Source organism: Heliangelus exortis, chromosome 3 (assembly GCF_036169615.1).
Source record: "Heliangelus exortis chromosome 3, bHelExo1.hap1, whole genome shotgun sequence".
NCBI lineage: Eukaryota > Metazoa > Chordata > Aves > Apodiformes > Trochilidae > Heliangelus > Heliangelus exortis.
In genome coordinates, this window is record NC_092424.1 from 75680242 (window position 1) to 75708062 (window position 27821).

At 39.9% G+C, this 27821-nt stretch overlaps 1 protein-coding gene across 1 annotated transcript in view; it reads left to right on the forward strand.

Annotated features, from left to right (window-relative positions):
* The first annotated feature begins 8564 nt into the window (after positions 1-8564).
* Positions 8565-27821, forward strand: part of LOC139795458 (uncharacterized) — a 37566-nt gene continuing 18309 nt past the window's right edge. The window contains exons 1-2 of the mRNA XM_071742452.1: positions 8565-8614; positions 15518-16181. Coding sequence (XP_071598553.1) covers positions 8565-8614; positions 15518-16181 — 714 coding nt within the window. The remainder of the gene's footprint in view (positions 8615-15517; positions 16182-27821) is intronic.

Below are 27821 nucleotides of genomic sequence, written 5' to 3' on the forward strand. Positions count from 1 at the left end.
AAATTGCAGTTTCTCAGTGCCTCAGGACTATATCAGATGTCGGATGAAATATGAGTGCAGTGATGGACACCTCTATTTTTTGATCATTGCCTTAACAGCATACACCAAATTGTTGTCATTGTACCACTTTAGTCACTCCAGGAAGACTCTCAGATGGTTTTGTGATGTATACATATTTGTCTTTCTGGCAAGAATCTTAAGTTCAAGTCAGTGATAAAAGAAAGCTGAAAACTTCTGACCTGTCCCAAGAGGATTGGTGGAACAGGTCAGCTTGAGAACCCATGGCAGGGCAGGGGGGCACTGTTATCCTCATTAAAGGAATGGAACAAGATACACCTTCAAGTCCTGATCCTGAAGCTTAGATATGTGAATATATAAATGGCCAGGTTTTCACAAACAGAAAGTATACACGTGACCAAAAATATGCACAATTAGATCTTAATAATAGCTCTGAGATTTTGTTTTGTTTTTTTTTTTTTTTTTTGGTCTGAGGGATGTAAAACCTTGAGATGCACTCTTCTATGAAAGTGTGAAGTAGCAGCCTGTGGTGAACATTTCTGAGTAGTCAAAGGTACATGATAATGCTCTTATCATGTCTGATTGAACTGACCATGTGAGAACATGCTTCAAATATAGATTACCTTAAAAAAGTCAATTAGTCTAACACCTTAGAAACTGATTTTTAACACTCAGGCATATAGCACTAAGCTACATTATGAAATCTCTGACGCTGCACATCCTGAGTCAGTAAATGACAGTCAACTTAAAAAAGGACTGTTAACTGTGCAATTAATATCTGCACAATGGAGAAAGACACACACACACAGAATACTATTTTAATATTAGTGTAATGGCTTAGATTGTTGGAGCAATCCAAGCTTACTCAAATGTGCTAAGCTACATTTGGAAAGACAATATTCCTGTTCTCCCAAGAGAAAGACTGTAAAATCTCTGATTATCAGCTTGAGTCAGATGCTGGGTTTGTTGTGCAGGTCAGTTGGATCCTAGGGAAGTGTAAAAGGCATTTCACCTGCCTGTACTGAGGAAAGCATCCGCACGAGAGATGAAAAACCAGTGTGGCCAGCTGGTAGAGGGAAGAGATTCTGGCCCTCTACTCCACTCTGGTGAGACCCCACCTGGAGTACTGTGTCCACCTCTGGAGTCCTCAGCACAGGGAAGACATGGAGCTCTTGGAGCAGGTCCAGAGGAAGGCCACAGAAATGGTCACAGGGCTGGAGCACCTCTCCTATGAGGACAGGCTCAGAGACTTTGGGTTGTTCAGCCTGGAGAAGGCTCCAGGGGAACCTTCAGCAGATGTCCAGTACATAAAGGGGGCTTGTAAGAATGATGGGGATAAACCTTTCTTTTATCTCTTGTTGCAATAGAACAAGGGATAATGGTTTTAAACTAGGGGACATGGGTTTTAACTTAGAGACATATTTTAGCACTGGACTCAGTAGAGTTAGGCTAATGGTTGGACTCAATGATCTTAAAGTTCTATCCCAACCAGAATGATTCCATGATTCTATAAAAGAGAGCAGATTTAGGTATAAGGAAGACATTTTTTGTGATGCAGATGGTGAAACAGTGGAACAGGTTGCCCAGAGAGGTGGTGGATGTCACATCCCTGGAAGCATAAAGGTCAGGTTGGATGGGACTCTGAGAAACCTGATCTAGCTGAAGATGTCCCTGCTCATTGTAGGGGGGGTTGGAATAAATGTCCAACTAAATGTCCCTTCAATCCAAACTATTCTATGATTTTATGAAAGGCTATTTAATGTGCACCATCAATAACTATAAAGCAGCAATACTTTATCTCATTTTACTCATAACAAGTTGAATTCTCATCCAGATGCCACATAGGGTAGAAATCAAAGATTTGTATAATATCGTTTAGTGTTTAGAAAATATTTAATCATCACCGTAGAGTACAATTTGCATTATTCCCATTCTTCATGCCAACATAATTTGTATGGCAGCCAATATATGCTAATTAGAGAATTTCCTAATTAATTTTTGTCAGTGTGCTGCCCTAACATGACTTAAAATGTACAGCTGAATATATTCAATGTGTTAAAATTTCTTCTACTCCCCATTGTATACCAGGGAGTAATTTGTTATTAACAAGCAAATGTTTACAACAATCTTTAGATGCACACATTCTAATTAAAGTGAACATCCAACATATTGGCTAAATATGAGTCATACTTCACAGCAGGAAAGGAGATCTGAGTTTTGTATTCTTTTAAAACAATGGCCAACAAGAATAAATTGTTTTATTTTCTGTGAAATTTATTTTGTGCTGCTTATTGGATGTCTAAATGATGAATTAGTAAATGGGGAAGTATGAAGACTGATCAAACATACTGCATGGGACAAGGATGGCAGCTGCAATGGAAGGATGAAGGGAGGGCTATTTGAAAACTTGATTAGGTTTTGTTGCTAAGCACAAAGCCTACTCTATGAACATTTTTATCACTCAGGAAAAAAATACCAGCATGTGCCATCCTAGTTACCATGGTTTCCATTCAGCTACAGTGCCCTCTCAAAAAAGAAATAACTTTAGTTTTATATTCACTACATATATTCCTTAGGTATCTTAAATCAGAATTGCAATTTGAATTGTCTATGGACAGGTGATCATGGTTTGGTTCTTGAACACAATGCATACTTTCCCAGACCTAAAAGCATCTCCTGTCACCCCAGAGAGTTTGGAAAATAAACACCCTCACAGAGATGCCTTTTGTCAAAGAGCGCTGAACTTTTTGAACGCTGCAGGTGTTGATGCACTCTGACAGGGGATGGGTTGTGCAATTCCAACTTGGCATCAGATGGTTCCATCACATCACCAGCAGGCAGTGATGGATGGAGGGTCTGGAAGAGGCCTCCAGGAGCCACCACTGGCATCCTGCCCTGCTGCCAGGAGGGCACGATTTGCTGCTGAGATGGTCAAGGTGAAGAAACAAGATCTGCAGTGTGAGGGCAGTCCCCTCTCAAAAGAAGTAGCTGCTTGTATTCTCAGAAGAGCAAAGGAATTTTAAAGACTTATTCTGAAGGTGTCAGGCTAGATCAACAGCTTCTGATCTGTGCATCTTTTAACAGCTCCAGAAAGCACACAGCACGGTGACCCTGCTTTCTAACAAGGCCTCTTGCAGCCTCTAGTAATATTTAAATCACACAATGTTCAGTGTGATACTTTTTCCTAGGAGAATCTGCAGTAATTTAGTTTGGGTGATACAGAATGCATGCAATGAAGTAATATATGGAAGGGATTAATGCTATCAAAACAATAGCCAGTGTTCTTATTTTTTCTGAATTTTCACCTTTTACATGCAGCCATGGTGTTCTTAGCATACAGTAAGCAAAGATAGCAGAGGTTGGTCTCAAGGTAGCAAATTGCATGTGAAATGCACTATGAAATATTCTAAGACAAATGGAATAATCTCGCTTTTAAATGTGTCCATTTAAACAACCAAGAGTGAAATAATTCATAGAATCATAAAATGTCAGGTTTGAAGGGACCCCAAAGATCATCTGGTCCAACCAGATTAATTAGTAATAGAAAAAATAATTTCAGTAGGATTCATCAGATCACAATACCGAACAAACTTCTTTGTGATTTTATGACCCACCACCATTTCCAGCTTCCTATGTATCTTTAAATACTTGTGAAATGAAGTTCCAGTTCCAGTCATTACTAGAGAACTGCAAGAAAAGACAATCCTTACCCTAATCATCCTTCTTTCTCCCACCTCTATAGCTGCTTAGAGCTGTGGTAAATCTGTAGTAAATAACTGCTGGAAAATGTTGACAAGTTAATTGGGCTCATAACTGTGAGGCAATGAGACATTTCTGCAACTGTTGAGATCAGCTTTGTCAGAAGTAAGTCAGTTACAAGGGCGACACATTTAATTCTAAAAAAAACACATGGAGAATAAATCAAGTTTCAGGCTTGTATTACAGTGTAGAAGGGATAATTACCATAGCAGAACATGTACTTTGAAACAAAAACCTTTTGTAGTGCACAAACACCTGGAACAGAATTATACTGAAAATTAATGTTGAGCATCCCAAAAATAAAAAAAAATAGTAATATTGAATAAAACAGTTATGCCATTTTGAACTATGAGAACTGGGATGGAGAAGCTTTGAACAGACTTCCAAAACATGCTGAGGTGATGCTGAGGGTTCAATAGGAACCCATTTTGTTCTGCAAAGCCAATGAATAATCGTGGAGCTGCTTGCATCTGTTTGTTCCACAGTCCCCATATGCCTGGTAGGTGGATTCCATGCATGTGCAGTTTGGAAGCCCTGTTTCAGTTAGAAATGCTCTTTCACATAACTACCCTGCTCTAAATTTTGCTGATTTTGTGTTCACAGCAGTACAAATTGGCAATTTTCCTTGCTATGTACATTCTCAGATATATTACTCACCTGTATGAGTTTATTGGAGTTTTCTTGGAATGCAGAGTGAAGCTATAACACAATCCAGGTTATTTCTTATATACAGCAAACAGTTACAAAGAGGTAGGAATTACAATATTACCACTCCCAAGCACAGAAAAGTCTTGTATCCAATTTGCCAAGAATTGTATTACTGCCCTAAGGCATCAGGGAATTTTAAAAGAAATATGGGGTTCATGGGGTTTATTTGATTTACAGTTATTAAACCTTTGCTGCATACTTCTAATATTTTTTTCTACAAACATAAGGCTTAGAAACTTCCACTTCAAAAAAGCAAGGAAATATTTCTTTTTATCCAGTAGCAGGACTGAAAAAATGAAAACATTTTGACAGAAAAAAGGTAATATATTTTTTCTGAGGAAAAAATAGGTGACATTGTGGAAAATAAGTGACAATGGAATCCATTATATCTTAATCAGCTTTTGAGGGCTGGTTTGGAGGCAGGTTTTTAGTGTATCATTAGGAATTTCCTTCAATGTTTGCTTCCTGTATTATTCTCAAAATAGGAAACCAGACAGTAGCTCTAATATTCTCCCTATAGAGAGAATTATACACCAGATATACAGAAACCACACTACTGATCCAGCACACAGTGTATTATTTTTGACAGTGAGTAATTACAACTTTTCTACTCCAGAAAAGATTGCTTTTTAGAGATGCATGAAATAATCTCATCTATCATCTGTATACCACTTTGGATTACTGCTATATGAAAGTATTACATAAATCTGCAGTGTTTTTGTTTGTTAGGACCCCCTGCAGTAGACTACCAAAGAAGTTTTTGTTTAACCTATCTGATCTTTATTTCCTGAGTTATTCCAGAGCAAATTATGTCTTCCAATGGTTTATACTTATTCTGAATTTATTCTTTTATCTTTATTTTCACACTTTATATAATCTTATACATGACCACTGTGATGATCTAATATGACCTAAAATAAGGTGTTTTAATTCTTCCTTTATTTCCTATTTCTTTGAAACAGAAAAGAAGTTTTAGGAAAACAAAAGAAAAGAAAAATAAACCCACTATTGATCAGTTTCAAGTGAAAGGCTTGCTTAATCCTTAGAAAATTACTGCAGTGATTTTCTACCTTCCTGGTTCAAGACCAAGCTCTGCTTCTAGACTGTCAGTAGTAAGCTTTCAAACATTTATTTCCTCTCTTTAAGGAATGTTTATAATACTGAAATCTAAGTTTATTCCCCATGAAAATATAACCTGTGATTTAGTACTATAACAATTTCATCTCTGTAATGCATATACAAAGAAATGCACACAGTATTAGTGTAGCAATTGTTGAACGCTAGGAAATGTCTCTAGAGCTGCAATTGTCAGGCAAATGACAGGTCTGCTCAAAATATCAACTATTCCATAAGTTCACAGTAGCTCTAACACAAATGCCCTGTTCATTCTGTTGAGGAAAAATACCCTGAAGGCTGGAGCAGTCCTTATGTTTTCACACCCTGCAGACTGCTCTGAGACCTGCTGTATCTCTTAAGTACACTAATGTTATCATGTCAAGCTGTGACTGAAACATTTTCTATTAAGGCTGGAAATAACACTATGACATAATGGATCTTTTCCATTTCTAGCTTCTCTATGTGTCCCTGTAGGCTGGAACTTTGCAACGAGGGCACTAAAACGGCAAGCAGACTTTGAGGAGGTCAGTCTTGCAAACCAGTCCTCCTTTTAATATAATTAAATTGCGGAATTCATTTCTGTGAGATGCTATGGAGGTCAAAAGTATAAGCAGATTAAAAGAAGGAAAAAAATCCCAGTGACAATGAAGTGAAAGTTCATGTGCAGCTGTTAAACACAGCAGTTAGGATGTAGCATCTTCTAGATGGAAGTCCATAAGTCACTGGCTTCTGGAAACCAGATGTAATAATTTGGTGTGTGCCCTGTTTCTTATGCCATTCCTGTAAGCAACTACTGATCAGCTTGAATAACAATATACTGGGTTAAAACATTCCAGCATGAATGCCATGCTAAAGCTGTGCTTTGTGTTTGACACACCAGAATGAAACATTCATTGTTCAAGGTGTCAAACCACCAAGATTTCAGAACTTTATCCAGCAGGGTGGTACGGAGGCATCCAAACAGTCCAAGAAGAAATGGGCTACAAGGCAGTGTGAAAGTAAGCACAGCAGGTCTTTAGTTAGACCCACAAATCTGTATGGTCGGTTGATTTTCCCTGCATTTCTCAGAGTGCCCCAGGAAAACATCCAAGAATGCGTAAATTTAGAAGCGAAGTGTTTTCACCATGTCCAAAAATGCTGCAAGCTTAAAATGTCAAAGATTCTCCCTGTGCAGAGACTATATCATTCAGACTGTAGCAGAAATAACTGGTTGCATAGATACAGCTACTGGGCTGTGTCATCGAGGCACCACAGAAATGGCAGAAGCTGTTGATGTCCTTTCTTTCAGAGTTCATTTGCTCCTGGAGCTCAGCTTGCAGAATGGCCTCTGTGGGCACCCCTAATCTACTTCTGCAGAGTCAGCTGGCATGGTTTAACCTATACCTTAATGTATTTTGAGCTAATATTAGCTGCCCTTTTGCTGAAGCAAATAAGAAACACTTGTATGAAGCTTTCTGCCAGCTCAGCTCTGATGACAAGTGCCCTCCAGCAGAAAAGCAGTCATGTCTAAAACTTCCACAGATGCTTGCACAGGCTTTCACAGAAGTTATTTAACACAACTCCACACCTCAGTAAGAGCTCATTCCCTGCACAGGCGAGGTGTAGAAGAGCAGAATGTGGATTTTCTCCCTTTAATCTCCAAGACAGAGCTGTAGCAATGCCCCCACATAAACAGTATGATGCTCAGACTGTAGAATTCAGGGCTTTTTGGCATAAGAAGGAAAGGCTCCAGGCTGTCTTACAGCCTTCTGATTTAATTGGTAGAGCTGGAAATCACAGATGTCATCTTTGTACTAAAAGAAGTTCATCCCACTGTGACTGCTGCTAAAAAGCTGTTCCAGAACCTGATTCTTCTGATGATTAGAAATGTTCTAAATTTCAAGTCTAAATTTATTCATAGCTCTTCTCCCTTCTTGGTGATTGCCATCTCACTGCCTGTGTATTTATAGGCATCAATCATAATATCATAAAGGACTTTATATAGAGCAATCAGTAGAAATATGCCTCAGTAAACATCATCTGAAATTGAAAAAAGGATGGGCTTATTTTTCTAAGTTTGTGGGTTAAAATGTGTATTTGCTGTAACCACCTACTCCCTGCATGAAAAAAACAAAGAATCAGAGCTGGTGTCAGCTGGTCTGTTTGAAGACAAAAAGTAAAAGGAATATGCTGATCATTAGCAAAAGGTTGATTCTTCAGATATACTTATTTTTAATAACCCTGGGTTGCTTTAAGAGAACATAGAGCTTTCACATCAACTATCTTTTTCTCTGCAGTAATCAGCGTTCATAGGAATAGAATAGTGTCATATTACTAAGTTTTAAATAGATATTTTACTTATTCCTTGGATATTTTACAACCCTCCCCAACCCAAAAAGACAACAGGTAGCACCTTCTTTTATTTGCTGGAAAACAGACTTAAAATGTCTTCATTTTAAAAATACACAATTAAAATAGAAAAGTGTTATAAAAGAATAGCCCATCGTCTGTTAGTAGAACTGCTCTGCCTACGTAATGGTTTCCCCACAGGTATCCTACATAATGGTTTCATGTAGATACTGAATAAACAAGAACTAACATACCAAGCAAAATATAATGTGCAAAAATTCTGTTGCTAGAAAGCCATTACTTCTCTGTAGGTATGATGAGTAAGCAACAATGTATTTTTTCAGTCTGTATCTGCTTGAACTGAAAGGCCTTCAAATCAGAGGGTCTATCATGTACAGGGTGTATGCACAAATACACAAAAACCTCAGTAACAGGGTCTCTGATAACAGCCTTCTGATTGCTCGTGCTTGTGCATCTAAAAATTAGAGGTAAAGTTAAAAAAAAACCAAAACCAAAAAACAACCAAAACCAAACAACCAATAACAAAAAACCCAAACAAAACCAGAAAGAAAAACTCATGAAGACTGCAATGATGTTTAAGGAACACTCATTCCCCTCTTCCTTATCTGCTCACCATGGAGATCAACAACCACAAAGAAGATGACTTTTCTATCACAGGCCTCAGGTACTGCTCCAAAGGTAACTCTAATTTGCTCTTTCTCCTGTCTTCCTATGTCGAATCTACATCTACAGCACTTTCATCTCATCTACCTCATACCAAAGATACACTTGAGTTTATTTAAATGAAAATTCAACTTCACTCAAAGTAGAGCTGCTCCTTTGGAAGACCTGCAATACTGGGAGCAATAGACATATTCAGAAAATACACAAGAAATTGTAAAAGTAATAATTCATGGGATTCAGAGTGAAATTCTGAACCTGCATAGTGTCACATTGCTTCTAAAAATTAACATTATTTATTTAGCTAAACAAGTTGGCTTTCTCTGATGCCCACCAGTTGTCACAGAGCATTGCCTGATTTGTGACAGATACAACTCAAAAAAGAAATGTTAAAGTTATTGGGACTGTAGTTCTCTGAAATCACTGGGTGGATTTGTAGAAGCATCCAAACAAAAGGCAAAGAAGGTGTTGGGCATCACCTAAAAGGGTAGTGAGAGACCCTCAATTTGCCACAACTCTATAACTCACATTTTGTACTCACATTTTGAATGCTCTGTAGAGTTCTCATTTTGGTTACCTGGAAAAGGACGTGGTAGAGTTAGGGAAGACAAAGAGAAGACAACTTCTGTTTCACTGAAACTACTAAAGGGATTAAAGGAATTGGCTGCCTTATGAGGTCAGACTAAAAAATTAGAGACTTTTCAACTAGGAGAGTGCTGTGGCAAGACTTGTTCAAGGTTAAGAAATCATGAAGGTGGCTGAAAAGATTAATATGGGACAGTTTTTTGTAAAATATCAGTTTAGCTCATTTGCTGAAATTAGTGTGAAGTAGATAAAAAGAACACATTACTTTACACAGTGGCTGGTGAATTTCTGGACTTGCTGCCAAAAGACTTTGTGCAGATCCTAACAGCAGGTTCAAACAAATCCATGTACAAAAAGTCAAAAAGTGGATGATAAAAGGAATAGGCAAGGATTGGAAGCCAATAGAGTACAAGAAAAAATACCTAGAGAAGGCAGCCAAGCTTTTGTGCACCCAATAACAAGTTTCTCCTACTGCTGCTGGTTTGATTTGCTTTTCCTTTTAGGTATGTATTAGCAAAACCTTGAAGATCCCCTAGGGAGGGAGAGGGTAAAGATAAAAAAAACATGGAGAAAAATGAAATACAATGAACAGTAAATGAAAGAAAGTGTTACAAGATCAAAAACACAGAGATAAGGAAATAGAGAAGGGCAGGAAGCAAAGCAGCACTGAGATCACCTGCAACTGCTTGAAGGTTAACTGAGGAGAAGGTGGATGCTGCCCAGTGATCCTCTGTCTGGAGAAGTGAGAAAAATAAATGAATAAAAACAGGTTTCATAGTTATCAGGATTCCCCCACCCTGCTTCTGTCTTCTGGTGACCAACAGGAACAGGGCCTGGAAGAGGTTGATGAGAGAGTCCAACAACTCGGAACTGCCTTGGTCAGAGAGTGGATAAAAAGTTGAGAGTAAAAAGTGCAGCTAGAACTTCAGTAAGAAATTCTGGAGAAGAGACCACAGCCTGCCCCATTTCATAGAATCATAGAATGGTTTGGCTTGGAAGAGGCCCGAAAGATCATCTAATTCCAACCCCCTTGCTATGGTGTACGTTTGATGTACACTCAAAGCACCTGATGTACCCTTGGGTCTCTTCCCACTGACAGAGGAAAAAAAGGATTCCCAGACTGACCCAGTGGGGTGTTTCCTGTCTTCACATATGTTCTCAGACATCTTTCTCTCTGAGGAGTACAAGCTGTACAAGCCTCCACAGGTAAAAGTCACTGTTAAATTACTAGTGCTGTTCTCACAATGTTATATTTAGGGCAAAGAGAACTTAAAAAGTATTTTAAAATATTAGCTAATCCCAGGTGTAATTAAAAAAAAAAAAAGTAGTATCTTTTTTCAAAGAGATTACTGAAAATTATGAGCAACACCATAATAAAATGTTTACATTCTTCTTAAATCCACCGAATACAAAATTTTGTTTTAAACTCACTATTTCATATTCATTCTTTGCTGGAGTTACTTACTAATGCAGACAAGGGGATTCTAACACAGATATTTCCCAATGGCAAATTGTTTGCCTTCGTTACTCTAATGCTCTCTTTCAATGATAAGTGAGTTTTCATCATTATTTTTATTTAATTGGAAGATCTATTAAGCATTTGTAATTGGCAAGCAGTTCAAAAACTTATTTTATTATAGAGGCCACTTCATTATGTTCATGGTGAATTGCCTTTGGTTATAAATAAAATTAAATCAGATTATTTGAATGAATAATATCCATGTTGTCCATCTTTGCTTTTGATTTATAGGACCTATTAAAAATAAAATTTGCTGGGAAATGAATGGCAACAGATAAGATGATGCACAGAATTAGATTTTGCAATACCAAACTTGTTACATCAGAAAAGAAAGGTGCCTTGTGGCAGAAGTCCTGATTAGTTGTGCTTTTCCTAGAGAGAGTAGCTGCACAAAACACTGAATATGCTCAAATGCTGGCACAGTAGACAGTTTCTGGCATTTAGACACTGGAAAAATCCCAGCTAGTTTCACTAGACTATCATGTAAGGACCTCAAAGCATTTGCTGGGAAAAAAAAACTTTTATTTAAATTCCTATGCTACAAGTAAAAATTATTGGTTTACAAAAAAATATATCAAGACATACCATAATGGTTCTACTGAAAACTGGACTGAGTAACTGAAGTTAGATCTAGTCTGAATGTGAACAAATAGCAAATTTACAAAACCAGACACAGGTGTGATCTGCATAGGCAATAGGCTATAGTTCTTTTATTACAAACTCTGCTTGGAAGCACAGAGGGGAGGGAAGGCCAGAGAGTACAGAAAAAAGCTCAGAGTTTCTCTCTAGGAAGTCCATGCATCAAGATTTTTCCCCTGGGTCCTGGATCAAAGAACAAAATTAAACAAACACCATATTAAAAAAAAGAGTATATAAACTTAGCAATACTGGATGTAGCTGCCCTGTCAAGATTGGCAATACCAAGGAGTGTCCAGCATACTAAGTACAAGGGGAGGTCAGCTGGTTCTCTTACAGAGCAGTCTAAATGCTGAGAAGTGTAGTGAATCAGACACCTTTTGTTAAACTGGGACGTAGTTCTTAAGAATTGAATTTCAGGGGCAAAATATTTTGGAGACTCTTCTGTGCCATGTCATCCACTTCTACAAGCTTCTGAAATGATTATAATTCAGGATCTTCTAGATCAGAAGTTGAATGCTGAATTTTTCCAAGACATTTTTTTTCATGGCTGTGTGGATTATGTACAGATGCAATAGAACTTTGGTTTATCTTGCTTCAAAGGCAAAAAGTAGTAACTGAAGCAGCAAATGACCTTTGAGAGAAAGGTGGATTTCTGAGGTTTGTTGACCATCTTTTCATTTTTGCTGTGAGAAATAAAAGAGGAATCACTTCAATAGCAGTCAGATAGTCAAAAGACAAGAGGCACTGAATGTGTGGCACTACATCTCATATTTGCTTGACAATTACAGAAATTTTGCTCAGATGCTTTTTCTTTCTCTCTTTTTATCTCAGGATAAAAACAGGCTGGAAAACAAGGTACTGAAGCTGTGAGGAAAGGACTAGTTGATATTTGCTCCACTGCAAAAGCAGCTCTAGAGGATCTCATTTTTCTAAAGAAAAGTGTGAAAAATTTTTGTGCTACATTTGAAACTCAACTCCAGTTCAGAAGCCTTCTGCATCAATGCTCAGATAAATGTAATAAATTTCCATTTCAAAATAGCAATATTCTTTTTCACTGTAATCCTTACTCATCCCAGCTACTGTGGTAAGCTTGCTTGTGTTCCATATTTGGGTAGAACAAAATATTTTTGTAACTGCAAGCACGTGGATAACCTCAACAAGGTTGCATCTTGGAACTGTCACTTTGTTGTTATACTATGCTGTGTTTTTTTGAGTCTTCAAATTCATTCTATTACAAAGAAAAGGGAGACAAAAATGATGATAAGTTTTTTTGTTTTTTTTATGTTGGATATACTAGAAACCACATTTTGAAATCTTCCTTTTCTTCAGGGCACAAAGTTCAGGCAGCCTTGAAACTCAAGATCCTTTGGGGTTGCATGCAACTAACGGATTAATAAGGGCAAACATAAAATCTCTCAACATCTAATTTTTCTTGTGTTCATCTACATGTTCTCCTGCTATTCATTGGTCTTTACTGTAATTAGCACAGTGAGGAAGTGTACTGTAGGAAAATGACCAAGGAGTCTGGAAAAGGCTAACAAATGCTGTAGCCAAGGAGAATTAGTACTTTCTCTCTGGAATCAACTATTAATTGTCACAATAGACAGAAGGAGACACTCCACCTTCAAGGCCTTGTTTGCATTGAAGCATTAATTAAAACAGATCAATTCTACCTTACTGGACTTAGCACAGTTCAGAGCAGTAAAGCATAGAGGCAATCACCAGGCTGACCAATGTGTTTTCCAAGCCCATCTGTGGCAAATGAGGGAAAAAAAGCCAGTGCTTTGCCCAGCCTTGCTGCTCCACACTGCATGATGGAGAGAAGCATGAACATTACTGCTGCAACAGAGAGAGGAGAGATCTGGAAGAAGAAAAAAGAAAAGAAAAAACACAGGTCATGTCTACTAATTAAATTTAGCCTCCTTGTGGAACCTGCTTCTGGGGCCGAGGTAATTCAGAGGAGAATTTTCTCCTAACTTCTTCCTGTGCAAGACTTGTTTTTCCCTGCTTTTTTGGGTCTGAATGACTAAGCTTTTCTGCAGTCTCTCCTCAAGAAAATCTTTTTTCTTCCGTCCAAGGAACAGCTGGAATAACTAGCCCTTTGTATTTTAAGTTATTCATTAAATTAAATGGCTTTCTCTTCAAGCTTGTCCTACGGCAACTATTATAAGGTTAACCTATCTTTAGCTGTGGATCCAGAGAAGTTGCTCAATTTTCTCTGCACCCAGACAGACACGAATATGTATGAATATGCCTTTGCTATGGTTCATAGTTTCTGCCTCAATGCCTATTCAAATTTCCCAAAGCAGCACTGAACATCAAGGGGAAAAAAATCACAAGCCATGAAAGGCAATTTCATAAGGGCAAAAAGAACCTCATCATTTGGGTTTTTTGGTAAGATAGATAATGATCTTCAATATGGTGTCCCAGGTACAGCTAGATTATTGTAGTTATTACAGGGATAACAAAATAAACAAAAAAACCCCCAAACCAACAAACCAAACCCAAACCAGTCAGTTCCCTACATGATAATCCTGCATAGCAAAGTCTTTTTTCCCAGTCACATACCCCCTAGATCACCATCCCTGTTCCACCTGAAGCCTTATGAAGACACAGTCACAACTGTGGGTGCTCCTTGGCAGAAAGTGTGTTCCTTTCTGCTTTAGTTTGTCTTTTCAAATTGCACACTTTGAATGCTTTTCTAAAACTCCTTTCCAAATCAGAGGAGACATAAAGCTCATACCTAAAACCCAGGGACATTTACAGAAACCCATTTGGCACAATTAGGTAGCTAGAGAATTAAACAACTTCTTGTATCCTCTGCTATTTGCAGTTCTGTGCTTTGGCAAGAATTGGACATTGTTAGTTTTAATCACTCAAAAACCCCACTATAGGATGATTTTATAATGTGTTGTTGCCTCTTCCACAAGATAGAGTGCAGTGATAATATCTGAGAATTTTCAAATTGAATCAATATATCACTGTCTCTCCTATGCTAGAAAAAGCCTTTAAAGACTTCAGCCAACCACAGCAAAACAAATCAGAAGCCCCAGCGGGGCAGTTTCTCACTAGATAGTTATGCTTATTTTGGATGGGAGGAGCTCAGAGTGCATCACTGAAAACAAATGGAGCCCACACTTGTTTTTTTCCTTCTGCACTCAAAGTGAACGCTAGACTTTAACAGCAATTTTTCTCCGAGGGGAAATTACAAGAAAAAAAAGTTCTTATAACATACTTGTTAAAGAAGATGTAAGAATAAAGAAATAATTTTATTTGGTCAGGAACTTCTAAAGCAGCCAGAAAGAATTGTGTTCTCTTTGGATTTGCTTTCTGGTTCTCCACCATAGCCATGTGAGTGCAGCGGGACAGCTGGACTCTGTCAAGAGTTGTTTTGTCAAAAGCGAAGGCAGCATCAGCAGATGTAGCTGCTAACATTCTGCTGGCATCGCATCAGCTTCATGCCTAAGAGATCAATCTAGAAGAATGAGAAGCTTGCTTACGCTCTTCTCTCATGTTCCAAGTTCACTAAGAACACTTGTGATCTGATGCAGAGACCTAGTATCTGGCAAGTATATGCATTTTGAATTGGAAAGGGGGATTTTGAAAGACTTCCTGGTTCAGACATCAAGTTCTGTAATGGAGTTTTCGTATCTATTTGCATCATTTTAAATCCATTTGATACAACAAGCCATGCCAAATACATATTTTAACTAGGTAAGTAGAGCTACTTGCTAAACCCACAATAAGCTACCCTGAACCACATAGACATTGGTCTTAAATTACAAAACTTACTGCTTTGCATTTCTCAGCATCAGTAATCACCGTTCCCGAGTTTGCAGGTGATGCGGCTGCCAACACCACATACTATGTGACCTTAGTGTTGCAACTGTATCCTGTTTGGCAAAGCTACCTCCTGACCTAGGAGGGATGTGGGCAATGAGGAGATAGGTGTAAAGGATTGTCTTAGTCCTTAAAACTCAGCCAGCACAACTCTATGCATTGAGTCAGGGACTGCTAAAGACATATCCATTTTCTCTTTACGTACACAAGGTCTGCAATACCACCAAGTGCATATCATAGTTCCGTTGCTGCGTGCCAGGAGGCTTGGATCTCCTCTGCGTGCCTCAATTCTGCTTTCAGCATCTCTTTTGCCTGCATTTCCAGAAGCAGCTTCTCCAACTTTACAGGAACAGCCTGTACGGCGCGACGCTTGCCAGGGCGAAACGAACAGAGGGGCCTTGCAGAGCAGCTCATCCCAGCCCACGCCGCTTCTCTGTCCGCAGGTGCGGGGCACAGGGCTGGAGGGGCGGGCTGCCTCCCACCGGGGGAGCGGGGGCGGCTCGGCCGGGGGAGCGCCGGCCTCCGAGGGCCGCCCGGCCGCAGCCTCTGCGCGCCCCCGGGAGGCGGAGCCGCGGCGCGGGCGGGCGGGAGCGTGGGCGGGGCTCGGCGGCGTTGCGGCGAGCGGGACGGGCGGCAGCTGCCGGCAAGCAGGCGAGGGAGGAGGAGAGCGCTGGTTCGTCTGCCTGCTCCTCGGACCGGCGGTTCCGTGGTGCTGCCCGGGCGGCAGAGCCGCCGCCGAAGCGAATGGGGAGGCGGCGCTGAGCGGGGCTGCCTCCGGGGGGTCGGCAGCCGCGGGCAGCGAGCGAGTGATGCCCCTCACTTTTCTGCTTGTGCTGCCCTTCCTCCTCCTCTTCCTCCTTATCCTGCTCCCAGCTTTGAAGCTTTTGTTTTGCCCGGCCGCTGCGATCGCAGGAAACTTCCTGGAGAGATGTGCTCAGGCCGGGCTTGTGCTGCTCCGGGCTCCGCAGGGCACGGGCCACGCCGTGAGGTGAGAGGCGTTGAGCCCCGGCCGGCGTTGGGTCCGCCGGCGGCAGTTCCGCGGGCCTGGGCTGCAGCCGCCCCTGATCCAAGGGAGGCGGTGGTCTGGGGGGTGGGGGTAAGAGTTGCAGCGGGGACTCCCGAGAGCTCCGCAGGGTTATGCCGGTTCCCCCTAGCCGGACTCCCACGGCCGGGAGGGCGCTCCAAACCCGGCGGGAACCGCACGGGTCCTGCCGCGTCCCCCGCCTGGGGGCGGTCGGTCACAAGCCACTGGGCTAGGCCGGTTCGGAGAGGGGGACCCCGCGGAGGCTGCGTGGGCCCAGGGCGGCCGGGCGCCCCCTCTCCCGGCGGCGCCGCGGGAGGTGTTGGCGGGCAACGGTCAGCGGCGGCTGAGGGGAGGCGGCGGGCGGGGGGGCGGGCACAGCGGGGCCCGGGGACGGGAGTGCTGCCAGCCCCGGGTGGGCGCTTTCGGCGCACGTCCTGTGGCAGTGCGGGCAGGCAGGGCCGCCCGGCGGGCTCTTGCGGAGGGCTTGGTCCGGCGGCGGCGGGTGTGGAGGCGGTGTGTGTGGGGCGCGGTGGTTCCGCCTTCGGTTTCGTCCCTCGCTCTTTGAAATCTCCGAGCTGGTGCCGGCTCTGAAGCCACCGAGGGGTGGGGGCGGCCGCTTCCCGCCCGCTTCAGGGGCGCCGGGCGTGGGGTGGCTGCTGTGTGTCCCCTGCCCTCCGGATTCCTGAGGGTGCGAAACTCCAGAGCAGGGAGAGCCTCTCGGTGCCTGGTACCGTGTACGTGTTGCTCCCGATGTGGGAAGTCGCTCTTGGAAAAAAAAAAACCGAAGTGCCTCACTCGAGAAAGTGAAAAACGATTGGTGTTTTTTAAATGGGCATCTAATGTTTGGGTGTTTCACATGGTTTTCTTCAAGACTTTATTTTAAAAGCAAGATGATCCAGTGCAGGCTAATATGTAACAAAGCATGTTAGAAACTTTTTCCTGTAAAAACTCTTTTTTCTAGAGATACCGGTGGGTTTGCATAAAAGTACAGGTAACATAAGAGTTTTAAATGGTCAGAGCTATGTTAGATTCATGCCCAAGAGGATTGTTAAATAAAATTGTTTATCCTTACTGAAAGCATGAATCCTTTAGTCGGTGCTGAAGGGGTTTTGTACTGTGCATTTTCTGTGGGGCGCCTTACTCGTTCTGACATTTGAGCACAGGCATCAGATTAGGAAGGGCTTGGTTTTAAACAGAACATTTCTAGAGTCTGATATAAAGAGATTTCAAAGAGTATCCGTAATACGTGTTTTGTTAGTTCTCCAATGTATTTCTTCTGTTATTTTTGCAGTTATCTATTGTGAAAATGTGTTTGTAAACATTGCTGGGGCTGTATTCCCAGGTTAACCTAACATAGTCACTAGTAATTATATTTTTAGTCCACAGAAGCAGGTTTGTTAGTGACTAGTAGTTAGAAGAGTGATAATTTCAAATAACTTTTATTTGAAATATTTACTGCCAAGTGATCAGCCTTTAGAAACTCATTAATTACAGGATGGCCTTACTGTAAGAGCACATGTTAAATGTATAGACTTTTTTTTTTTTTTTTTAACTGAGAAAAGAAATGAGACTGTAGGTATTGGTAGGTGATATACAAGGTCTGTCTGCCAAAGGAAACAGAAAGAAGCCAGTGTGAGCTCTACAGATTTCTAATTTTCTTGTATGCTATTATGTGTAGATGACTTGTCAGGTGGTACTGATCAGACTGTCCTCATGTACTTCATTGCATGTGCCACTTTTGAAGTCTTCCTCTGGTAATAATAGAGGCCTGGAGAGGCTGTGACCTTTTTACTACCAGATAAATGTACTCAAGACTGTTCTCATTGGTCTTGAAGTCAACTGGCATGAATTAGCCCTTGTCAATGCTGCTAAACTCTCCTTCCTTTCAGAATGGAGTAGCTGAATACAAGCTACTGAGTGGGGACAGCATTAAATCCAAATTAGGATCTGGGGTTGTTTAGTCTGGAGAAGAGAAGGCTCAAGGGAGACCTCATCACTCTCTACAACTCCCTGTAAGGAGGGTGTAGCCAGGGGGAGTCGGTCTCTTCTCCCATGCAGTTATCAGTAAGACAAGAGGGCATGGACTTAACCTCTGTCAGGGTAGGTTTAGGTTAGATAATTAGGAAGAAATCCTTTACAGAGAGGGTGATCAGACATTGGAATGGGCTGCCCAGGGAGGTGGTGGATTCTCCATTCTGGAGACTTTTTAAGAAGAGACTGATGTGGCACTCAGTGCCATGGTCTGGTAACCATAGTGGTAGTGGATCAAGGGTTGGACTTGATGATCTCAGAGGTCTTTTCCAACCCAGCTGATTCTGTGTTTCGAATTCATGCCAAATAATTGCATATGAGAGCTGTAGCTGGCCTGCGATAGAAGGATGCTGCACAATTTAGCAGTCTGTGTGAGTGAGTTCCATTTCTTGGGAATGGTTCCTGGCATTGCTTGATTTACTAGTGCAGACATAGTCTATCAGTAACACTGTAAGTAGCCTCTCTTAACTCTGTGCTCAATCATAGTGATCTAATTTCCCTTCACTGAGGATCTCAGGCACTATAAAATGCTGCTTTTCATAGTCATCTGCTTAGAACTGTCAGGGCTGGTTTTTTTGTGCAGGTGAGTGAAGGCTTGGTGCCTTTTCCACTTGTCCACAAGGAAGGAGTAAGCAGGATCAGGGAAAGGCTTGCATGGGTTTTTCTTGTTTGAGAAGGTACTCTGAGAGCAGTGCATGCCCATAAGCAATCTTGATGGCTGGGTGTGACCATGTCTATTGCTTGTGCTCCTCTGCCATTTTCCTAATTATTCTTCTATAAGTAACAAGTTGGCCAGAGTGAGTTGTTTTTTTTTTTTTAAGTGCTCTGAAGATTATTTACTTCTGGATACCTGGAGAGATTACCACTAGCCCATTAAAATTATTAGACTAGATGTTTAAAATAAATAATTGTGAACTTTCACCATGCTTGCTGTCTTTTTATTTGTCACTGAAACTGTGAACAAAGGCTCTGTACTTTGTAACACTCTCTAAGTATGTGTTGTAGTTCACATTTTTGAGGTATCTCACTGGTTTATTAATGAAACAGTGCATGTTCATTGGGTTTTATGCTGTGCTTGCTTTTTGAGTGTTGATATGTGTAGTCAATCTCACATAAATCTCATAAATAAATTTCAGAGCAACAAAGAAAGTGAGGCAAGAGGAAGGAATTATCTAAGGAATCCTAGTGAGTAGAATCTCAGATTGAAAATTGATCTGTCAGGTCACACTGCCTCTCATAGACTTAAGAAATACCTCATCAGAACAGTGTATTTTTTTTTTTTCCTCAGTATTTGTTGGCTATGGCTTTGCTAACCCAACTAGTAATGCAGTATAAAAACTTCAGCAGAGAAATTGTTTAGTCAGTTCTTTTCCAGTTGAGGATAATGCTTTGATAGTTACCTAAACCTTAAATATATAGTGGGACTTAGTGCATGTTTTGAAGTACTTTCCTGATCAGACATCTTGCCTCCGTGAAATTTCAGTTGATTTCATTTTAATGAAACCTCATAAAATACAAATCTTAACAATGATACTTTTCAACATGGACCTTAGGAGAAAGATGAGCCATCTTTTTCTTCTGCCTCATATATGCCTATGATTTGGTAAGGTATTTACACTGTAGGCACATGTTGAAGTGTCTGAGGAGCCCCACTGGTTTGAATGGCACCTAGAGAAATCTCTTGCATAACTGTAACCTAATTTACTTCAATCTAAAAGTACATTATACACAAGCTTTGTTTAAAAGAATATTGTTAAGACCACATAAGCACAGAAGTATTTGGAAATTTAAAGCTTGGAAGTGATGATGATGATGCAGCCTTTGGGAGATATGCTTCATGCTGTCCAGGATCTCACTTTTCAGAGCACTTAGCATCTCAAATTAGGCAAACCAAATTAGTGGATGGTAATGATTTTTGCATCTCTCCATTGATTTTGTTCTCCTTGGAGTTACTAAAGCAAGGCTTGAGTTGCGTTTATGGAATATGACATGGTGACACACAATAATTGTGAAGAAAGTAAGGCTTTGAACACTTGCTTATCTTGGTCAGCACTGGGCCTTCTAAAGAACGATGGATTCTGTGTTGATAAGTAGTATTTAGTCATGTAGTTAAAACCTATATCATAGTGTTTAGTTACAGTTTCATAACTGCTACTTCTCAAGTCTTCAGACCTTGACATTCAAACCTGAATGGAATGAATTTTTTAACATAAGTTTTGGGTGGGTTTTTTGCTTTTGTTGTTGATCCCAAAAGCAAATAGAAGCCAAAGGAATATTTTTTTTCCAGAGTGTATTTGATCACTTCCTATGTCCTTAACAGAATCAGCACCTCTAAATGCCAGTTAAAACTCTAATTGTCTGAGCTGTAGCAATAGGTTGTGATCCATATGTGGATTGGCAAGGAAAGGAAATAACATGCTTTATACATGAATTATGAAATGACCCATGCTACCTTGTAGTTTGCAATACAATAGCCAACTTAAAGAGGCTGCTGAAACTGGGGCTTAGTTTCTGTTCTGTTGTCCACAGGGCAGTGCTGTCTGGTGACTTTACTACTGTTTTCCCTTCAATGTTTCACTCTTACTGACCTGTTTCTTCTCTGCCGTTTTGTTGCCCAGTTGGCAACCTGTAGGTTTTTTCTGCCAGATTCTTTTCTAGGTTGATTTCTTATACAATTTCTAGTTGCTGATCACTTTACTTGGAGATTTAGAATATTTTTTTCTAATCTAGTCTGCAGCTGTCAAGTTGCCTGGGTCAGGTGAGCTAGCCAAGCAGATCAGGTCAAGAAAGCAAAGGGGAAACCAGGCTTTCAGATCCAGCACTCAGATTTAACAGGCTGTGGTGAAGGAATTAATTGCAGTTATGGCCTAAATGGGCTGAGGCTGGAGCACAAAACTACAGAATAACTGAGACTGGGAGAGACCTCAGCAGGTGACATGGGCCAACACTCTGCTCAGCACTGAGCCAGAAGCTGCATGGTGTTGCTCAGGGTTTTGAGTATTCCCAAGGATGGAGATTCTGCAGGTTCTGCAAGTAACCTGTTCCAGTGTTTAGCCACTCTCACCATGACTTTTTTTTTTCCTAAGGCCTAATTGAATTTACCCATACTGTAACCCGTGTGCATTATTCCTTGCCCTTTGCTCTGAGTCTTGTAGGAAGAATCTGGTTCTTGTCCTCATTAAAAACAACATCTTTTTTTCAGATGCTTAATAACTGTCTTTCTGTCAGGAAAGTTTATAACTTTTACCAAACATATAAATCCCAATTCTCTTGCAGGTGGTCTTGCAGACTTTATTCAGCAGCATGCTGGTCAAATCAGTTTAATTTTCTTTTTTTTTTTTTTTTTTTTCCTTTTTTAATGTGGGCAAGATAAAAAATCTTTTGATAGCCTTGCTTTTTGAAGCAGGTGAGATGTTTGAAAAAAATCTTTTTCTCCTATATGATGATGCATTGTATTTCCTAGTGGGTGCCTGCTTCATTATGTGCAGTGAATGGATGCTGGTGCTTTAGGAGGTAAATCTAAGTCTTCAAATTGAGCTTCTGAAAGCTAGCTATCTAGTCCTGTGATTTAAATTTTTTTCAGCCTCATTACTTATATGGGCCACTGCATAGCTAATTTAAACCCACTGACAATATGCCACTTTTCAGGGATCTGTTAGAAATAATCTGTGGAGGACTATGGTGATAGTGTGAGGTAGTCTCAACTAACTTTCCAGGCACTTTTACAGACAGTGGAGAAAAACAAGCTTGCCCAGAAAGTGGTTTATCCTACATATGGCTGAATTACTTGCTCAATGTTTCTCTCTTCTAGCCTTGCTATCCAGCTTTTAGGACAGCTACATTTAGGCAAGGTTAATCCTTAGTGAGCACCTTTGCAGTCCTTTATTTTCTTATCATAATTCAATATACAATCACATGCCTTATTTGCAACTCGTTCTGAATATTTAATAATTAATGTGTGTTTCTTCTGTGGTGGTGTTCATACCTGTAATATCTCAGTACTTCAGGAACATTAAATTATCTTCATTACTTCACTATCTTGTGCAAGTTATCTCCTCATTTTGAAAACAGGAAAAGAAGTGATAAGAAAAAGTTCACAGACAAGAGATGTTCAGTTTGGGTTTATTTGACCACAAGGAAAAGTTTGGCAACAAAGGGGAGAAAAAAACACGTATTTTTGATGCAAATTGCAAAATAATAATCCTGTCTTTCTCAAGCTGTCATAGTTAGAACTTCAAAACCTGATACTACTTAGAAATGGTTAGTGCTACGAGCTTTCTGTATCAGTATTGTAATTCACAAAATTATCCCTTTCAAAGGATTGTGCAAAGTTCATTGTTTGTAAGGATAGGAAAAGGGTATATCTTACAAAAAATAGAGACTTTTTTTTTCAGGCTTGAATAATAATTCAAAAACATAATATATGTTGATTAAATTCTTCAGATAGTACTTCAAGCCTCTTGCTACTTGATCATTTTGATTTAGACTCTTCTGTCAATTGTCACTTCTGAATTTTCTCTAGATGTTTTTCTGCAGTCTTACATATTTGTGGATGTGTTCAGAAACACATGCACACAGTGTATACGTGATATTTTGATTCCTGTATCACTAACAGTATTAATATATGGTTTGGGATGTGTAAAATCCATAGTGCAGATAATTATTTCAAACTGTACTTGTATCCAAATTTCTTGTGCTTAAAACCAAAAGGGTTTTAAGAAACAAAGTAAAAAAAATCTCCCAAGCTCTTTCCACATCTAGTCAAAGGCATGCCATGGAACACTGAAGGAAAATATGTGCTGTTTGTTCTTCCCATTATCTCACAAATGCATACGTGCATTCTGGTACCTCAGACCTTTGTATGTTTTTATTAGTACTCTGGTAAAATTTATATGTATCCTGGAGAGGAACTACCTGTTTATTTTTGGAGCAAAATCAACTGAGTAGTGGTGGGGCCTCCCACCTCTTGCCTTGTTTTTGATTTGAAGGGTTCATGAATTGGTAGAGCTGAGAAGTTAATTCCATCCTTCATACTACTGAATGCATTCAGCACATCTGCTCTGGCTTCAAATGTGTCATTTATGATAAGGAGGTGACATTTGAAAGAAAATTGGCGATATTTAATACTGACTCATAAAGTCATGTTTATAAGGGGGAGAGGCTGTACTATGCCTGACTGGTATTGGGACATCTGCATCTGGCATAAAAAATTTCTATGGCATTTATTATGAGGATAAAGATTAGACTGACCACGGTTGCTCACTGAATTTAGGAGCCTTTTTCCTCCCCATTCCTTTCCTTTTGATAAGAAGGTAAGTTCTGACTACATTCATCTTTTCTGGAAATACCAAATCAAAGCATGAAATCTCAGGTAATAGCACTTCTGCTGTTAAACTGCTAAATCCAAATGAACTCATTTAAATGCGTGTTTTCAAGGCTACCGTAGATGATAGGCTTGAAAAAGCATCTCCATGGTACACTGGCAGTATGGTGATACACTTTGAGCTATTATGAGCAAGGCTGAAAATGTTAGTTCCCTGTTCTCTCTGTTTTCCCCACTGTTATAAAAATCTCTTTGTATTTGAACGATTAGCCAGATTTTTCATTTCTTGATGACAGTACAAATTATACGCTGACTTAAGGGCTGCTCAGTCACTTTGGTGGTCTTCTAAGATTTGATAAAAGGTGATGCAAAATATGAGTGGTCTTGATTCTGTTATGGTGTTTGTGGCTCCTGGCAAGCTGCTGAGCATGCTGATGATCCCAGCATCATAACTCCAGGAAGGGGGGGAGCCTGGTGAATGACTCCTGGGGAAAGCTGGTGTCAGCCATTGGTGATGGTAATTTTGCTAGTTTTCTGAAACCACGAGATTGTGAAATGTACCTGTTCAGCTTTATACAGCTCCTATATAGAGGCAGAACATACACAGTTCTGCAGACAAATACAGGCACACAGAAGTAGAGTTCATAGACAGTTCTGTTAAGAAAAAAGCTAATTAAAATAGAAATCTGAAAGGTTTAAATGAATTTGTTTTACAGAAATGCATGTTCTGTTTGACTCCTGGCTAAGCTGGTGTGATTACCTCAATGCTATATTGAAATCAGGCAAGATTACTGTCAGCCCTAGTAGTAAGAAAATGCATGTGTGGGAAAACCAGGTATTCATAAGGAAGTCAAAGTTCCTTAAGGTCTTAAGTCAGAGCTTCATATTGATGAACTCTTACTAAGGTTGCCAGACATTGCCAGAAGGCCTACTGTCTTTACCACTCAGCCAGTCTGGGGGCTAAAACACCACTGTGTTCTAAGTTATTCAAAAAGATGTCATCTGCATAGTAAAAAGAATTAAACTAATTATTTGAAAATGTTTTCCAAAATGTATGTAATCAACTGTATGAATCATCTGATTAACAACCTGTTTCCCAGGCTTGCTGCGGTCACTCGTATAGCGTATATATAATGGAACAAAAAAGTGATTTTATTAGTATTTATGAATTTGATCCTTCCCTCACCTGGGAGAAAATACAAAGAACTGTCATTGCTTCTGTCTGATGTAGTTAAACTTCTTCCTGGAAGTTCTTTCTTGGAGCCAGCCACCACTGAAGCATCTGGGAAATGTTGGTTCTAGTGAACAGTCAGGTGGGACTTGGTTGGGGGGAGTGTCTAGAGTATGTGTTACTGTATGTAGTATTTCCTAGAGGCATGCCAGGCAATGAATAGCAGTGAGAAACACCACGTGGTTCCTTGCCTGAGGAAACTCCTGATTTCTGAAAGCTCAAATCTTTCCAGTTGCTGTCAGCATGTCAGTCAGTATGGACTTGTACACCAGCACTGTACAGTAAGTCAGGCAGTGTTGTGTAGGTTTATCACTGAAATGGTTCTAACTGCATGGCAAAATCATGTGTATTAAAGACGATTGCTGTTGATGTTTTTGTTTGTTTGTTTGTTTGGGTTTTTTGTTTGTTTTTGGTTTTTTTGGTTTTTGGTTTGTTTTTTTTTTTGTGAGATGTAGGCGATGAGGAGATTGTTCCTCTCTACCTAACTGCTTAATTTGCCTGTTAGATAAGAACCTTTACCTAATTGCAGTTTTCAAATTGAGGCAAAATGGGATATTGTTAATGTACATTCTTCCATTTTAAGTTGTATCCTTTCATCCTTGTCATAGAAGGCTTCATGTTACCCACTTCCATCTTAGTTTGATTTCAGCACTGGGAAATTGCTAGTTACCCTCTAGTCTCTGAACTGGCTTTCCTGAATATTTTGGATTTGCAATTTTTATGCTTTTAACAATACTTAAACATTGCTGTTGGGGGCCGAATTTTTAATTAGGTTTGCAGAGACGAAATTTACAGTTTTAATCACTACAGAGTAAGTATTTTTAAGACAATTGTCTCTGCTTCATAATGCAGTTAACTTTCAGCAGGTTTTTTGACTGCTATTAAAAGCATTCCATCCCAGGTCTTTCAGATTACTTGTTTTAGAAAAGTCTTAAGAAAATGCATTGACCTTGTGTAGTTCTGAAAGCTCCTTCAGCAGGGCATGGTAGGAGAAAGAGGAGAGAAATGTTTCCATTTCTGAAGCTCCTGATGGAAGATGGTAGACAAGATCTCAGAGCCAGGACTTTGCTTAGGACAGCAGTGTCAGGAAAGAGATGCTATTGTAAAACCTAGAAGTAGAAAAGACTGTGTGCCATTCTCAGTATTTGAATCACTTACTCAAGTTAGAGCAGGGAGTGTGTGTGTTAAGAATTTTATTGCCTTTCCAGATTCATTTATACACTCACTAATCATGATGACTGTATGCTGTTTCAAATATAAATGTTTTTGAGCCTGTTTCCGGTGTATAGGAAGATATGGTTTGGGAATTTAGTTTTCTGCAGCCAGATGGATTATAGTGTTGCTAAGGAAACAGACTATAAATGAAGTTGCAGCTGAGTGTCCCTAGAACATCAGGCTGCTTGAAGCTGGTATTTTAAACTCATTTAGGTGGGTAGATAAATTGATGATACGATGAGAAGTTAATTTCCTGTATTTTACGGTATGTTAATTTTCATTGCTTTGTTAGTATTTACAAAAGTACCTTGAATTCCCACTCAGACCACCTGGTGTGTGGATCACTGAACAAAAGTTTGCTGTAAGAAAGCAGACAAAAGCTGTACAGTGAAAGAGATCCTAGAATAATTGTTGTATTAATACTAAAACTACTGCTCAGTGCGTAGATAATGGTGGTATGAAGACCTGACAGCACTATGGTCCTGATGAAAAAACTGGAACTAGGAATTAAGTTGAGATTATTCAAAGTACATGGGAAAGAACAGAGCTACTATAGACCTGATGAAGTTATTGTTTCTGAACTTCATGCATAAACTGTTTGATTCACATATATGAAGTGAATTGATTTGTGTTTTTGTTAGTTGGTCTGCCCAAGAAGAGACCTTGGCTCTTTTTACTAATGCCTTTGCTGAAAATGCCCCAGGTTTCCAAACCAGGTTTATTGACTGATAAAAGAGGATATTTATTTTTTTCTTCATACAGAGAAGGGCCAGCATAGCTGAGCTATTCTAGCCAAGCATGTGGCTATAAGCATTAAGACTTCAGTGGGCTGAGCTTAGGGGACAGACAGCAGCCACTGCCATTGATAAAGATGGACTCACTGGGCAAGAAGGTGGCAGCAAGAATTCCTAATAGCTTGCAAACCTCATACTTTTAAAAGTGTATAGATATGAATTGGATCCTCTCCATCCCACTTACCAAGGCCTCCAGCAGAAGAGATAAAAGTAATATGCATTTTTTGCATTGTTTGCTTTACTCTTAAGTGCCTTGTATTCCTGCAGTTCAGGTCCTTTCTTTGCAGCTTGATGGACTTGGAAACTGAAATATCAGAGAAGGTGATGGTATCCATGTTGTCATCATTGTGTGGGTTGTGGCTTAAGATCAAAGGAATGACTAGACTGTGTCTAGATATGATGCATAAATATCATATGATATCTATATATATGTATATATTTAGAACTGCACCCAATTAAAAAAATCCACAACTTGTCTGTTTTCATGTTCTGAAGTTGCATCCCATGTGTATGAGGGTATAAATCCAAGCATGTGAGCAAGTGGTTATAACTTTATTCAGACATATTATTTATGGGACATCTCAAAATGAGACAGTCATGGACTGAATATGCATGAGTTTCACAGGCTTGTTTGCTTAAGAACAAAAAGAATAAAAGCAGTCTGGGAGGAGGGCAGGTAATGGTTGAGTCTGTATAACTTCAGAAACTTGCCTTAGTTGTTTCAGTACCAGAGGAGGTCTGAAAGGGTCTTTGTAAGACTAAAAATTTTTAAGAACTTGCCAAACAAAAATTGTGAGCTCAATATGAAATGGAAGGCTGAAGAAGGATCTTTAATACATACAAGTTATTGGTAGAATTGCCATTCTGTATTTTCTGAATCGAAATGAAACTATTTTCAACAGAACAATTTTGGAAAATGAGTCAGTGTTCCAGCAGTGTTAAACCTCTTCAATGTTCACCATTTAAACTGTTATTTAGGGTTACACTGGAGAGAACTGTTTCTGGTCTTT